The sequence below is a fragment of the Sander vitreus genome, chromosome 19 (assembly GCF_031162955.1).
Source record: "Sander vitreus isolate 19-12246 chromosome 19, sanVit1, whole genome shotgun sequence".
Lineage (NCBI taxonomy): Eukaryota > Metazoa > Chordata > Actinopteri > Perciformes > Percidae > Sander > Sander vitreus.
Genome location: NC_135873.1, coordinates 11,721,531 through 11,738,105, shown reverse-complemented (window position 1 = coordinate 11,738,105; position 16,575 = coordinate 11,721,531). Strand labels below are relative to the sequence as shown.

At 41.3% G+C, this 16,575-nt stretch overlaps 1 protein-coding gene across 1 annotated transcript in view; it reads right to left on the bottom strand.

Annotated features, from left to right (window-relative positions):
- The window catches only part of LOC144534099 (protein phosphatase 3 catalytic subunit alpha), a 69,904-nt gene extending 54,067 nt beyond the window's left edge, over positions 1-15,837 (bottom strand). The window contains exon 1 of the mRNA XM_078275809.1: positions 15,551-15,837. Coding sequence (XP_078131935.1) covers positions 15,551-15,611 — 61 coding nt within the window. The 5' untranslated portion in view covers positions 15,612-15,837. The remainder of the gene's footprint in view (positions 1-15,550) is intronic.
- Positions 15,838-16,575: the final 738 nt, after the last annotated feature.

The following is a 16,575-nucleotide window of genomic DNA, read 5'->3' as shown; positions in this document are numbered from 1 at the left end:
GTGTAAATATTTCTGTGTAATTAGACCAAGTACATAGGAAGTGTTTGAAAGAAAGGGTTCAGATTTCAGTACAGGTAAAGGCACAACACAGGTCAGACAGACCTGAAGAGAAGTAATTTAGACATGTCCGTTCCAACAACTGTACTAAGAAGCTATGATGAATGACTGGACTTAACATAGTTAAAGTGAATTATGCAGGCCATTACAAGTTTGGGCAGTACTGTGTAAAAGGTGTAAGGGCCAACAGGCCAGCACAAAAAAAGCTCAATCTCAATGTAAAACACTGCAGCTTTCCAGGTTTGTGGAGACGTTAACACTCTCTGGCATTTCCTCTGAAAGCCACTCTGACAGGCCCTGAAGAAGATATTCCCTGCTAGCTTTGCCATGCTGAGGCCTGCCCCCCTCCTCCTACTCCACAATGCCGTGACACAGGATTAGCTTTCATTAGAGAAGGCGTTGTAATCAGCTTTGGAGCATAGCAGAGACGGAACAATGGACGAGGCTGAAAGGATCTGGAAGACAGGGTGCTATGGGTGTATGCTCGGGTGTATGCAAGCTATTCCCACAAATGGAACCTGTGGCACATTACAGCCAGACAGCTTCCTAGCCACACAGCTTCCTAGCCACACTTATCTGCATATTCCCCAGTGTTATGTACTACACCTAAAAGACTGCTATCATGACAAACACACCACAAATTCAACATGCCAATTCCTTGACTTGTCATTTTAAGGCCCGCGCACACCAAGCAGACAGCTGCTGTTAACATTTTCTAACCATTATTGGCAGTCTACAGACAATAAGAGAGAAAGATATATTAGTATAAGTGAATCTGAGATTGCACCTATTTAGTCTGGTTTATCCTTAATTGCTCCCAAGCAAGACCATGAGCTAACACTGATGCAAAGCAAAGCAATGTGCGGAACGTATGCTCACTGGGTCAACTGGTTGTCGGCTTTAGTCTTTTTTTGTGGAACTGCACAAAGTGAGTCAAAAATTCAGTGTTCTCAAATTTTACTACTGATCACAACTCTAAATTGTCATTCATAAATCAAATTAAAGTAAATCAGGTTACCCCATAAGGTCTATGCTATCACGTGTCTGGTCTTGGCCTCAATGATGGCATCTTTCTGCAGGGCTTCAAGGCTACAATTTCAACCTTTTCTTCAGATGGTAAACAGAAAGGTCAGGCAGCTAAGAAAGGATTGGGAGGCACATTTGGATTCCAGTCTGGACAAAATCCTGTCCCTACTCGTGCACAGGACCACCTTTGTGTGAGTCCTTCACCACTCTCCATCATGCTGTCAACTGGTGCTTGTATTGGGAAGGACTGACGAAACAGGTCTATCGAGAACATATGTCCCCACTAACCCTAGAGAGCGTCACCAGAGCACAGACAGCCACTTTACAAAGCGTTCTTGTTGGTGGCTTTTTCTATGAGTGTGTAGTGACATACAGACGGGTGGCTGGACACGATACAGATCCGCTGTGTGCAGTTCAGCTAGGGTTGCAGTTGTCACAAAACCAAAAATTTGACTTCAAAAGCTTCACTACTAAGTTTAACATGTGAAACTCAATACTATAATGATACTATTACAGCAAAGTACAAATATATTGCAGTATGCTACCACAATTAAACTGGACAGCTTTGCAGCAACATTTGCAAAATGGTCAGTTCCAAAAGCGAATTAGTTCTACATTTTGCACGTGGGATTTGTTGTTAAATGTTGCTGTTTTTATCAATTTCACTACCTGCTACAGTCAACATACATATGCACTAGAGCCTGACCGATAAAGGATTTTTAAGCATACCTGCAAACTCAGAAGAGCTGAAAAAGGTGACACATCATGATTTATTAAAAATGGAATAACAATAACTTATTTCACCAGTAAATTCCTGTTAAACGACAAAAACAGCCACTGGATGGGAAAAGGGTATTTTACAACAACTTTGAATGCAGCACGAGGCTGGCATAACCCCCCCACCAAATAAAAACTCTTCAGATCTACACGATTCACGTGGATGACATTTTCCCATTCAAAACGGCGATTTTCACCGAAAAGCGACTCGTTTGCAGGTATGTTTAAGGCCGTTATCGAAAAAATCCGATATTCCGATATATCGGCCAATATATATTTTTTATTAAAAATCCAAAAACCCGTAACAAAACATAAACAGATTTCCCTAACATTAGTTATTTGTTCAATCAATAGTTTTTTGTTTTTTTTGTCGCAACAGAACAGAGGAACATCAAAATATATTAAAGTTCTGATAAATAAAATGTATACAAATACAAACTTAAGATATGAAACTTAAAGTCCTATGAACAAAAACACAACATTATTAATAGACATATTGTATTGTGGTAATCTTCATAAATATAACTTTGAACAAGACTGGAAAAAAATATTCTGTTAAGTTCTATAAGTTCTGATAAATAACAACAGCAGCAAAATATAAACTATATACAGTATATGAGGTAGTGTACTGAATCAGTCAGTCCTCAATAGCTCCAGTCCAGCAGAGGCAGGTTGTAGTACAAGAAGCAAAGTTTAAAGGGTGTTTCGTCTGTTTTTATTTTATTTTTTAAAATATTCATTCATCGGCCATTATAGATGCTGATACCGATAGTTTGGAAAATGCCTAATATCGGCCAATAATATCGGCCTGCCGATATATCGGTCGGGCTCTAATATGCACATCAATAGGAAAATGTTGCAGAAACTCCATCTGACTTCAGTGTTTTCTGTAGTCATTCACAGCTTGCCTCTGAGATAATATGCCTCAACAGGCGTGATCGCACCTCCCAAGGAGGGCTCGTTGGCAGCCGAGATGTTGGCATTTCTAGAATGCAATTACTAGACGCATACAGAGGGGTTGAGGCCAGTCTATATTTTCACCCACACTTGGTAAACGGAGCCTACAAGACTTGAGGCTGACCCAAAAAAAAAAAAAACACACACTACTGAACTGTAGATAACATTCATTATTCTCATTACACTCATTATTAATTAACCCCCTCCCTTACTCCTCTCAGCTGGGGAGGTTACCTGCTAGACTTGAAAGTGAATACCTCTCTGCCACTATCACAATGATCTGTAAACTGGGGCAAACCCTCCCAACCATACTAGAATAGCCCCATCACATATGTGAAAGGGCATTCCTCAATGCTGTGTCAAAAGGACAAGGGAGGATCAGAAATGGTAAGCACAAATCAAATAAATAAAGCTAAAATATCTCAGTTGAAACTGTACTGAGGGATTAGCATTTCAGTATAAATAAGACATATATAATATTGTAACAAGCATCTTTCTGGCATCAAATGTTTGTATCCAAGAGATCCATGGTTGAGTTTTAATTTCTGGCAGCCTGACTGTGTTTTTTCTGAGGGACAGGTGGTAAGGCAATGGGATGGCGCAGCCAGCCACCTCCTCCCACCTCTTGCCAAGACAACAAGGCCCCTAAGAGTCCCCTTCCTTTGCCATTGCTTCCTTTCCCCCTCTTGCCTACGCCCACCTCTTAAGCCCATCTCTAGGACATGACTGTGCGGGTGTGGTGGGTTCTCCTGCCAGCAGGGGCACCTGACTGCCAAGAATGAAAAGCAAGAAAATGACACTGGGCTGGGATAGGAGGGAGGCAGGGCAACAGAGGAATTACTTCTCTAATGAACAAAGGAATTCTGAGTCAGCAAGGAACACGAACGAACACACACACAAACACACAAACACACACACACACACGAACACACACACAAGCTCTATATATCAGGAGAAGCTGTGACGGAACCCCTGAAGTAGCTGCTATTATGTAACCCTTCTGGGCTAAAAGTGACTGTAACGTAAATCATCCTTCCCTGCTGCCAGCCTGACCTCCATACTGCAGAGAAAGCACTTTCAAAATTCACTCGTGGAGTATTATGCTGAAGGCACCATCTGTACAGGCTTTACTAGCGGACGTGAGATTAAAGGCAGTTAAAGCATCACTTTCGAAAGCCATCTCTGCAGTCAGCATCTGAACAAAGATAAGAGATGTAAGTAAGGGCCAGGGTAGTGCTGGGTAGTGTGGGTCAAGCTGTAGAGGACTGCCTAGGTCGTGCCCCTGATCCCTCTGGGCCAAACAGGCCTGCCACAAAGGTCATGTGTCGTTGAGGATCATGTCAGTGAGTAAATTCAGGACTCAGAAAGGAACACTTGACAGCTTGACTGCCTGAAGGGAGACTCCCAGATTCTCCTCTGCTGTGGTCAAAGGCCTTTGCTGTTCATGCATATCTTTTTACATTTACAGACCAGATACAGTAGCTCAGCTTTTTTCAATGGCTTTACTTTTAAAGACATTCCCACTTGGTATGTTCCTCTGCAGAGCTACCCTTAGCCTCAGCTGGTGCCTCTCATTTATAACTATTACATGACCATTACACGTATATTAAAAGACTGAACAGCAGGACAAGTGGTATTAAAAAAACTGTATTTTACGTTAATAATAATAATTTCCTTCACTAAAAGCAAACGGAGGCACAAAAGCATACACTGCCATATATCCTGGCAGTTTTCTGATTCTAAAACACAGTATATTTGCCCTCATCAAAAGCAAATAGGCTTTATAAAGACATCCATACAGGGTGGCAGCCTAATACTGTGAAAGTGCGTAGCTCTGTACGATATACACCATCTGTTAGGCTGAAAAGAAGTCTCTGCCCTCTTAACTGCGGTCTACAAAACAGATAGTTCTCAACAAATGTTTAACACAGCTTACAACTACCGCCTGCCAACGTTACTGTCAAGTGTTTGAAAAAAAATGAATTTGGTCTGGTAGAGGTGGAATGCTAAATTGATCAGATTCTTGCCAATAGCTGCCGAAGTGCTGGCTTAAAATCACTCGAAGATACACTATCTGCCGGCTGACTGGCAGATTTGTACCTCGATTTGGCGTCCCCAAAGCTTGCCACATTCTTCCAGGGGGATCGGATTACGTTCTGTACAGGGAGACGGGCCTGAAGCATTATGGGTGTTTTGGTCTTACAACATGGGTCTGACACAGTTGAGCAGCAGCGTTAGCAAGCAATTGTGCAAAAAGGAATGAAAAGAAATGCTGAATGAATGGCAGACAGTTTCCTAGAGGAAGCATTGCAGTCATGGTTGAGAGCAGGGATGGCAGAACCGAAGCTAAAACTAAACAGAGGAAAAAGACAAGCAATATGTTGTTGGAGGCTGGCTGGAATACATGACAGAGAGATAGAAAATAGTTAATCCAGTGAAAAAGAAAAAACATCAGCCTCGTACAGTCTGTCTCAAAGTTTTGACAGAAAAAAAAGACAGTGTCGACTAGTAAGTAACTGTCGAGCCCCGGTAGAAAAGCTGTCAAAGACATTGTAGTCTTTAGTCTTCTTGAGACAGTGTGTCATGGACATACCCATACTTGTGTTCACAGCGGTAACAGTACGCCAGTAAGCTTGTGTGTCACTTCTCAACCTTGCCAGTTTCTGAAGGGGCTGGGCCACTATTAAAGGCTTGCATGATATGCCAAAGAACATTACAGCTCGTTAGTTGTCATGTCTGGTGTGGTGTGTGGTGTGTGGTGTGTGTGTGTGTGTGTGTGTGTGTGTGTGTGTGTTAAATGAGTGGAATGGGAGGCTCCTACTACTTCATTGAGTTTGACATTCTTTAGAGTCATCACCGCACATATGAAAACACACGGATGCATGTATGAACATGCACAACAATGAACTAGTGCATCACTCAACCACTGTCTACTAAGGAACAGGATCTCTCTGCATGCAATCAATGAAGCAAAATGCAACCGCTCGTAAGTGGCAGGCCCACTTGACAGCAAAAAGATACAATAGGAGTCCACGAGCCCTCCCTCTACTCCTAATGGCCCGATTGGGAGCTGGACGGCATTAACGCTGAAATGATTGATCATTGTAAGTTATGGCTCCCCGGTGCGGTTTGGACAGGCACAAAATCAATCAGAGCCCTGGGACACACTAACCTCTCCACAATCTGGCTAACAGAGGCACACTGTGAGCTCAGACTGATGAGATATCAGTTTGCACTATCATCGCGCTCCCCTTGGCCTGGCAACTGTGGAGGCCAACTCAGACTCGGCTTTACTTCCAGGGGGTTGTGACTGTCTGTGACCGACCTTGTGTTGGCAAACTACAGTCTATCGGGGACAACCCTCTATTACCTCTATTGAAAATTAAATCTGACTTTAACTTGCAAAACACTAGCAGTCTGTTCCCAGAGAAAATGTATTGCTCAGGGCCTATTGCCAGGAATGAAATGTCACCTGGTGCTCCTTTTTGAGTTGACCCTTACGGCCTGTTTCAACAGACAAAACAAAACACAACACACACACTTCAGTCACGACTCTGGCCAGCCTCTGCAGTGTGTGTTTTGAGTGAGTGGGCCCAGGCAATGGTCCTCCTCTCCTCTCCTCTCCTCTCCTCTCCTCGTGGGCAGGAGTGACTGAGAGGCCTGCCATCATCAGCTCTGAGGATAACTTAACCCCTGCTTGCCTGGTTTTCGCTAAAAAAAGGCTTGATTGTAAATTCATGCAAAATTTCCTTTAAAAAAAATTAATAAATCATAATCCAGACCTTTTTTTAAAATGAGGTCCTGATTGACTAAAATTCTGGAAATAAATATATGGATGAGAAACATGCTAGCCAACACCAGTAAGTAGTGTCTCGTCTAGTAACACAAATGCCAAAAACAACATCCTGTCAGGTCAATTACAGAACAAGCTGATATCCAATGAAAGATTTTTTTTTTCCTATGGGAGACAAGCAGACACCAACCCAATTCACCACCACGTGGAATAAAAGGGTTCATTTTCAGCCAGGTGGTCTATAATTAACGCGTGTGAATGAGTGTAAATAAACCTTGGGGCCTCGACTCACCTCCAGCTGTATTTGTATAGCTGGAGTTTCTCTCTCGTTCACACACTACTGTACTTTAGCTAGTTAGTTAACAACACCTGAAAGAAAGGAGCAGGATCAACAGTGAATGAACAACGGCAAAACAACGTGGCATTTAAGGCGCTTATTTACCAAAATGTAATTAGGGCTTTCCTCAATTAAGCAAATGTTTTTTCATTTGCTTAATGGAGCTGAGAAATAAAACCGGTTAAAAAGGCTCCACCAAGAACCTGAGAATAGCCTGTGCTTTGCACAGTTGAGAGTGAGAATACGTTTCTTTTCTTAAATGCCCTAAAAATACTAAATCACACCATACACGCCAGATTTAAAAAATAAAAAGTGGTTACATTTCTTTTATTCTTGCCCCCACGGTTACTCAGGCCTTTAATGAAGTATTCCATAACACTTGATTAAAAGTATTGATTGGTCTGATATTTAAAAAGGAACCGTGCATACAACATGATCTCTCTCCATGTCTGATAATAATTTCTCGAGCCGCAGCTGAAACGATGAAGTGGTAAATAAAAAGGTGAGGAAGTGGAGGTAACCCTCCACTGCCTTCTTTCATAGTGCCGCAAACAACCGGCAAGCTGGTACACGACATTCATTATAAGTCCCACACATACTACACTTCAAATAAGGTCTCCTGCTTTATAGTGATAAGCTGCCAGCGCTGAAAATGCCCTGAAAAATGTCTAAATGCATTTCAAGGCCTGAAGCCCGTCACTGGCCAGAAACCACTGGGCAAATCGTCTGAATGCACAGCGCTGATGCCATGTTGGCTGATGCTGTTCTCTGCGCCTGTGCTTCAGTGATCGGTCAACCCGAACCCCCACCAAAATAAAGCTGCAGTGGACTGAAGCGCTACAACCTGAATATAACTGTTCAGCTCAAACACCCTACGAAAAAAAGAAAAAATTGAGAGTAATGATTAGACAACGTTGGGCTGAAATGAGAAAATCAGGCCTCACTGGCTGTCATTCCCCAAAAAGACACAGTAAGGTCATCATAACAAACTCCCTCATAGCTAAGGTTTGACTTTACTTGTCCACCCATAATGCCCGATAAAATGTTCAGGTTTTATACTGCCTGTGTTTCTTGTGTGCTCCCACACACATGCCCACATACTGAAAATGAAAGAAATCTGCATATTTATCAGGTTGCATTTGTATCCGATTCAATGTGAGTGTGTGTGTGTGTGTGTGTGTGTGTGTGTGTGTGTGTGTGTGTGTGTGTGTGTGGGCAAGTACCCATGCCTACATGATAGCAGAGAAGAGGCAATCTCGACTCGACCGTTGCCATGAGATATTGCGCACCCTTATGCGATTCCCCCCTATACATGCACTGAGTCGATGAGCTCACACAAGAGTTACAACATCCCTCCCGCTGCGGTGACTTTTCTCTGCTTACTAATCTACCATTTACAGGCAGCCCGCATATGGCTTTACTCATTTTACCCATATTTAAATACAAACCATCGCCTGGCACAACACAGGAGTGTGTCTATGTTTGCATATGTCCCACAGCGACATGCAGGGCCTTGTCCCAACCCATGAAGACAAGTCTCCCATTTAGCATACAGGTATGTTTTCACTACAAGGAACCTCCTCCTCCTTCTAATAGAGACAAGTATAGCAGGAAAACGGACACCCAAACTGAAGAAGTTTTGTCCTTGATGTAAATTGTAATTTAATTGCCGTTTTACTCTACGGCACAAAACATTATTCAGTTCCGCTAAAATGGTTTTACATTTAGCATGCAGTTTGAGCTGGGGTTAAATAAATGTTCCGGCAATTCAAAATGTAAACAGGACTGCAATTATTTTGCTAATGATAAAGCTATACATTGATTTTAAATGATGCATCAATCTGCTAAAAGAAAAAAAAGAATGAATCAATGTGGCTTCAGCAACAATACATTTACCGTCTCACTGGGTCAACGTCATCCTGGGTGTCAATACATCACCATAATTATTATTAATAATGACAGACAAGCACTGCAGATGAACAAAACTACCGAAAGATGCCTAAAGTTAGAGATCCCCAGCCTTTCTTGTCCCTGAAATGAATGGGACAGGTAAGTGATAGAAATCTATGCATCTTTATCTGTAAAGGTGGCACAGTATTTCCACTTGCTAACTTCTGATGCTGGAGCAGTAGTAGTCTACCTTCATACCCACTTGCTCATCCACAGCACCCCCTCAGCCACATTCATTGGCTTTCACTCCCCAACCTGCTCCCTCCCCCTCTACTAAGGTGAAATTGGTACTGTCACGACTACTACTAGTGGTACTATTACCAAGGGAAAAGCTCAGCTCAAATGTTCAGTGTTTTGTAAATGCCAACTAACTTTTTAAAAACACATTTATTCCCCTTGTAGAATAATGTTTTCAATATAATTCTGTTGTCTTTTTCCGATTCACCATGCAAAATAATGAATCAAATTATGCACAAATAAATAAATCACAAATCGCTGCTGACCCAAATCATCATCCACTCAGTTGGTAATTGAATTGAGTCTCTGTTAAGCCAATGATTCACAGCCCTTGACAAAGCATTTGCTCTCAGTTTTAGCTTAACAGCATTTGGCAACAATCCCGTGACAGATGGTTTTCTATATTTGAATTTTGAAGAAAACCCACTTCCTAAATGAACAAAAAGTGACCCATGATGTAGCTAATGGTCATTTATTTATACACGAGTGTGTATACTCAACCCTCAAAAGCCCATTTCTTGGGACTTGAGGTGATTTACTACTCTACTGGCCTCTAATGTAACCCAGCAACCCAGTTGCTCCCAGTTCACTGGGTTATCCGTTCCTCCCCCACACTCACTGTACTGGTTGTCCAACGTGTAGTTACACATGTTGTAGACACTGTATTGATTGATTTGTGACTGTGCTGTGACCGGCTCCAGAGAGACATCTAATGACACACAACTCCTGTGACTGTTCCAAAACGCTTTTATTAGCCACTGTAGCTGACAAAAGGACCATGTGTTGGTGTCCGCCAGCCATGAAATGGGAAATGCTAAAGGTTTTCTTATACGAAGGCTGATTTTGACCACATACGATAGCGCAACTTTATGATCCATGGCTCACGGATGCCACTGTGGGTACAGGCAATCAGGAGTGGTATTTTTCAGTTTGGTCCTCTGGTTAAAGAGAAAAATGAGGCACATGTAAGGTACTTATGACACAATAGTACAAAGCTGTATTAAAACTCCGTCCCTTGACATAGAAGCTACTGAACTGCTGCTGAACTAACTGTACCGGTCCAAACGTATCAACAGTGTGAGTTCAAAGGCTTGCAAAAATCCCTGAACTGTACTCATAGGCTTGGCAAGAACCTAAAAATGCCAAGGTCGGTAAACAGTTTTTCTCCACCTATTGCTTTATCAAGACCCAACATCCATTTGTTCGCATGAATTAGCACGAGCAGCAGCTAATGCATGGAGTCAGATTACAACCTCTGAGCAGAGCCGCCTTTATCCCCCTATATGGAGCTTAATCTGTCCAAATCCACCGCTTTGCTGTGCCCTAAATCCACAACAGAGCCTAATTCCTCTTTAATCTAATGAGCGGTAAAGGTGCACTTACTCAGGTTCAGAATACCACAGACTGTGTATCTGAGCATCACATCACAACAGAGGTAGTCCAGGTCTTCCCTACAGTACCATGCCATGATGCAATACATTATTGTCAAAAATCTCCGAAAGAGTCTCTTGTGTCACAGCAGTCTAGGCAAGCAGATCCTGTACACGACTCGATCGGCTTTGATCGCTTGTTTGGTTATCTTCACGTAACTTACAGTTACTGCTGTAGGCGACATTTCCAGGTCGGGCTGGTTGAGTGGACTGCTGTCAAAAGATGTTGAGGAGGAGGCGGCCGGTCCCCCAACCACCAGCACCCAGGCTTCTTCACATGCAAAGGAGACATGACAGCAGTCCCTAAAGACTTATGACACTAACTTTTTTTTTTTTGTTCAGAAAAAACACCCATAGAGCAACACAACCAACCTAAATCTTGCACGCTCATTGTTCATGGCAAGGTCGCAGCCTGGAAAGAAAACACTGGAAATAAATTGAGGCCAGCAGCTGAAAGCTAGACCAAACAGCAAACTATGCTGCACAATTAATAATAATTGTGATCAAGATTTTTCTTCCTGCAAATAAATGCAACTTGATTGGGTATGGTGTAGACAGTTTGCTAATTAAGTGCCTGGTGCAGCAGATCTGTTCACAGGTCAACTGTCTGACCAATCACAGGCTCTAATTAACCACTCTGCCTCTTAAACACGCTTTCACCTGCATGGCTAGACAGCTAAATCCATTTAGCTGTTGCTGTGGAAGCATAATAATATTTATTGGCAGTATTAATATTTTTGAGTGCTGCAATTTATGATTACTTGTATTATCAATTAATCTGGAGATTGATTATTGTTTTTAAATAATTAAGGAGTTCTGTTTATAAAATTTTCAGAAAACGCCCTTCACAATTTCCTAAAGCCCAATCAGACATCTTTAAATTGCTTGTTTTGTCCAAACCCACAGTTCTGAGTGACTGACGATAATCAATTATCAAAACTGTTGCAAATATATTTTCTGTCGATTTCGGTCGTTTCAGCTCTAGTATTACGTTCTGGTCAAATCAAACGATTCTGTACCCAAAGATGGATTAATAATTGGAAAATTGACATTTATAATTACCCTCATTATTTTTGCCATAATCAGACTAAACAAAAGGGGCGTGATTGTGCCTCTTTTTTCCTTTCACACTTTCTAGAAGTAAGTCAATGCTAAAGCATCTACTATTAATGAATGATCAAATTCTTAGACAACTCTCAGAGAGGAGATCTCAACTTAATAGAGTTGCGTTTCAGTGATCAGTATCTTTGTCTCCTCACAATAAACACTTTTTTTGAGCAGCCAGTCACATTATTTGCAACCACCGAAGAATATTGGCAAGCCAGCTGCATAAAGAGACACAGAGAGTGTCACTGTGCTTTGTCTCCGTCCCACAGAGCAGCACACGCACATCATGTTTCACTCTTTATTAAAAACGGATGGTCTTGCAAAAGTATAAATTATGTGGCAAAAACAAAGGATGTAGTTACTGACAATCTGAGTCACCCAGGATTAGTAACACCAATGAACATCTGACTTCTCAAAAACATGGCAGGCTATTGCTACGGTAATTTTAACTTCACAAATTACCGACAGAGCAGGATTCAAATCACATACTTTAGAACAGAAGTCGTACTGCAAATAAAGCTAATGATGATGTTTTTGCATGCTAATGAAAAAAACATCACGGAGAATGACAACACCCCGAGGGAAATTCGTGACAAATGGTCATTTCATCTCTCTGTATTGTGTTTGTAAGAAACACTATGATGGCACACATGCCAGATTATGAACAAGAAGCAGAATTGTATGCAGGTGATCACATGTAAGGCAAGGATCAAGTATGTGGCATTACTTAATGTTCTGTTCTATAAATGACTCGGCTATCCAGCTGGGATCAGTGGCTGGCATTGCGCCGCTGTCACCACCACCACTATCTCTCCAGCCCACGCATGTCTGAGCATGGGGGCCTCTCCTCAAAAGTCAAATGTCAGATGTTATCCATCCCCACTCACAGAGAAGGACCCACCATCGGGGGCTCGGAGGCCTTGCTTCTTAGCTGGTGACGGAAAAACACCATTACTGAGCTCCTTTTGCTTTGGAATGTGGTGGTTGTCATGATTGCACCATGACGACCATATTACTAACTCTTTATTTATTTTATATCTAACTGAGGGTAGCTCTTGTACAAACTATCATTCAGTATACAACTGTAGAGCAATATTTTGTGTCCACATTCAATAGTAGGAATAGTTTATTGGCAATAATGATATATTCAAAAGACTGTAGTAGCTACAACTGATGTTGATATAAGTTCAATGAATGATGCACAATAATTGCTAATTTGAGTTTAAGAAAATGCTTGCTTGATTATTTTTTTTTAAGCAAAAGTGCAGAGAATTCACTGGTTTCAGGTTGTCTTTTGTGAATAGTTGCTGGTTTTCCGAATTCTATAAGATGATAAGGTAAACGTCTTTGGGTTTTAGACTGTTGGCTGGACACAACAAGCAATTTCAGAATGTAAATTTGGGTTGTGGAAAATTCCGATTTTTTCCCTCATTTTCTTTTAGTATTTTCTGACATTTCATGGACGAAAGACTAATCGACAGGTTTATTAATCACGAAAATAGCCGATAGTTGATGCCGTATGGCTAATAACTAGTAACAAAATCATGACCATAAATATCTGACCAAATAATCAGGATTGTGACTTGAGTCACAACATAATTACTTACTCAAATGTTACTTATGGTAAACTTAAAACAGCTGCAACACTCAACCAGCGAGCAGGAACTCTACACAACAGCAATACCAAACAACTCACATACAAGTGACAGCTCATTCAATGGAATAGTTAATGCTGAAAGTGGCTCATATATTTCAGTTTCTTTCTGTCTGGCATGAAATGTACATGATTATCATTATGCAACTTCACCTGCCTCAGCTGATTAAACTCTTATGAGTAATTACTATGCTGCACCATTGGCTTTTAGGAGCATTATGATAATGCATTTTGAAAACAGGTGGACGCAAAGCACTTACGATAAGTTGGACTGACACCTTGTAGCAGGGCAAACTTGGCAGCTGAAAACAAATGACTTCACACCTATAGCCTGCAGTTATTTTGGAGAGGTGCTTTGTACACAGCCAGCGTCTGTGTTGTCACAATACTGATGCATTACCAAAACACTGACTTCACCAAACTTGAATGAATAATGAGTTAAATTACTTTGCTGATCTTGACATCAGGTTCAAGAGTGAGCCCTAGTAGAAGCTGGGCTCTCAGATTCCCCGACAGTCTATCTAATGACTAATCAATACATTTTAACCTGATTAAGCCCATAGCAGAGCTTCACTAATGCAGAGCACTACGATGCAATACGATGGCATCCCCCCACAGCGTGACAAAGGCCAAAAGTAGCCTATAGCTTCAGATCTGTATAAACGAGACCAGCCAAGTCTCCCTGTGATAATGTTAAATCTCTTTCAAACCCATACTTGACATATCTATTTTTCATTACCCTTCAAGTTGGTGGAGACTGTAGGGGGATGAGATCTTGAAATATTCATCACGAAAACCACCCAAGACATGCTCTGTGACTCTCTTTTAACACCGAACCCCATTTTCTGAGCAAAATGTAGCCATAAAACAACTGGTTAGCGCTTGACTTGCTACATGAAAGACTTTGTTGCAGTTATCATTTTTTTTAAACTCCCCCACACGTTTCAAATGGCACAAGCTAAGCCTGAGAAAGCAATCAAGCAGATTTGCGATAGAGCTTGGCGAGCCAGAGCTCGGGCTTGCCTTTAATATAGTCAATGATTCTAGTCATGGTCTTTTGAACACTGTAGCATTGCCTTTCCTCCTCTTTCAACAAAATCTTAATGTTTAATGGTCCTGATGATCTAATCATTTCAACCGGTTGAACACTTGCAACTAAGATAGATAAGATAGACGTTATTAATCCCACACTGGGGAAATTCCTGTGCTAAGCCTGAATAAAATGACCCAACGGTTCCCTCCTGTGATTGTGCACAATGTGATCGCTGCACATGTCCGGTGTGATGTACTGGAGCTGGAGAGGATAATGGTTGTGCTAGTGCTGGATCACAACCAACCAGCACAAATAAACACATTCTGTCATCTCACTTCTGAGGAAAGGCTTTGGGTTTATCTTCCAACATGGGACATTTCACTTAGAATGCCATAAAGGGCTCATATTTTAACAGAAATTGGCTATAATGCTGCAATTTAAGTGGAGTGCTACCTTTGAGTCAACATTAAAAGTCAAACATGAAACTGGCTAGGCTACATTGCTCCTATTCTCTGTTCAAACCGGGGTAGGTCGACTTGATTATGATCTTTATGGCATTCTTATGGTAGACTGCAAAGGTGGAATGTCAGACCTGTAAACACAGAAGGCAGGAAGAACCACCCCATATGGCATGAACACTAAAGGCACACGATGAACACACTCAAATGAGAGATTACAAAACATACACATCAAGCAGTATTATGCAATGGTAAAAAAAGAAAAAGAAAAGAAGCCTTGGTAAAACTATGCTTGGTGATGCATGCAAAATGAGGGAAAACCGCCCTTGGGTTGAATGCACTGCTTGTACAATATCTGCATGCATACTGTAAAGCTGTGCACTGTGTAGCCTACTATATGAATCCAATGATCATGCATCTGGCACACTGCTGGCTGTTGTGAAAACGGTGCATATACATGCCAGCGGCTATATCACGCCTCACAGGCAGAATGTTACACATTTCTAAAAATATTCTTGCTCTGGTCCACAAACTGGAGTTACCCTCACTTCCTAGTTTACTGTTGCTGTCATAGCTCGGCTAACACCCTTCTTCCTCCATAGCCAGTAAACAATTTGCGTCTACATTTGCTGCTGCTGCTGCTACGAAAGAGAATTCTTCAAGTGTGCTGCTGCTGGTCACAGAGAGAGCTGTGGTAGCGTCTCGCTCAGCGTGGCATGAAAAATTACACTTACATTTCACCACTCTGTCCGTCGTAGATAACTTCGGCTCATCATTCGGCTTGTTTTCGGACATTTCCAGTGTGATTTAATATTGAGATATATAGCAGAAATGAGACTGAAAACGGTCCCTACGTTGCTCTTGCCGAACAACTCTTCTAGTCTATCCGAGAAAAGAGACCGCAGTGATCTCACTCGGTCGGTCCTATCAGCGGCCAAAAATACTTGCAACGGGGTTACAATTTCACTGCTGGTGCTGTAGGAGCTGCTCTGTCTGATTTACTGTTACTCTGTATCAAGTTGTCTGAGCGCAGTGTACAGTCAAACATGCTAACTCACAGGACCCGCCCCCAACTCACAGCGACTCTTTCTATAGGTGGAGAGCGGCAGGCTGCCACTCTGCCTGTACATTCGTTTTTATCGAAGGGCTGTTTCTGTGTCAATGTGGCCTGGTATGAATAGTTTTTACCTAATATTTGTTCACAAAAGCAGATTATATATTACATTGAGCACACAAAAAAAAATCACCTATCTATTATAGATATATAGATATACATATATCTATGTATTTGGACTGTATTTGAATGTATTTGGGAAATACATTATCAGTATGGAAGCCTATTCCCACCAGAAAAAAAGAAGAAGAAATGGATAAAAAGTTTCAAATAAAAAAAGAAAATGCTAAAGGTAAATCTTTATTTAATTTCTTTGTTTACAAAGATACATTAATCAACATTTCTGTAAACGTGCCAGTGTTTGGCGAGATGTTCTAAAACCAATGAACTTGAATAGTCTTGACTTACCAAATCCAGTTAATGAGATAGATATACAGTGGAAAACTATGAGAAAGCAAGTCACTCATTTTGAAATTAAAAAGTCAAACATTTTAAGTAAAAGATTATGAGATGAAGAGTCAAATTTAGATGGTAGTCAAAATCATTAGATACAAAGTTAAAAGTTAAAGTTAAGATAGTAAGTTAAACATGAATTAGTCAGTCAACATTTTGAGAAAAAAAGTCAAAATTATCAGATAGTAAATA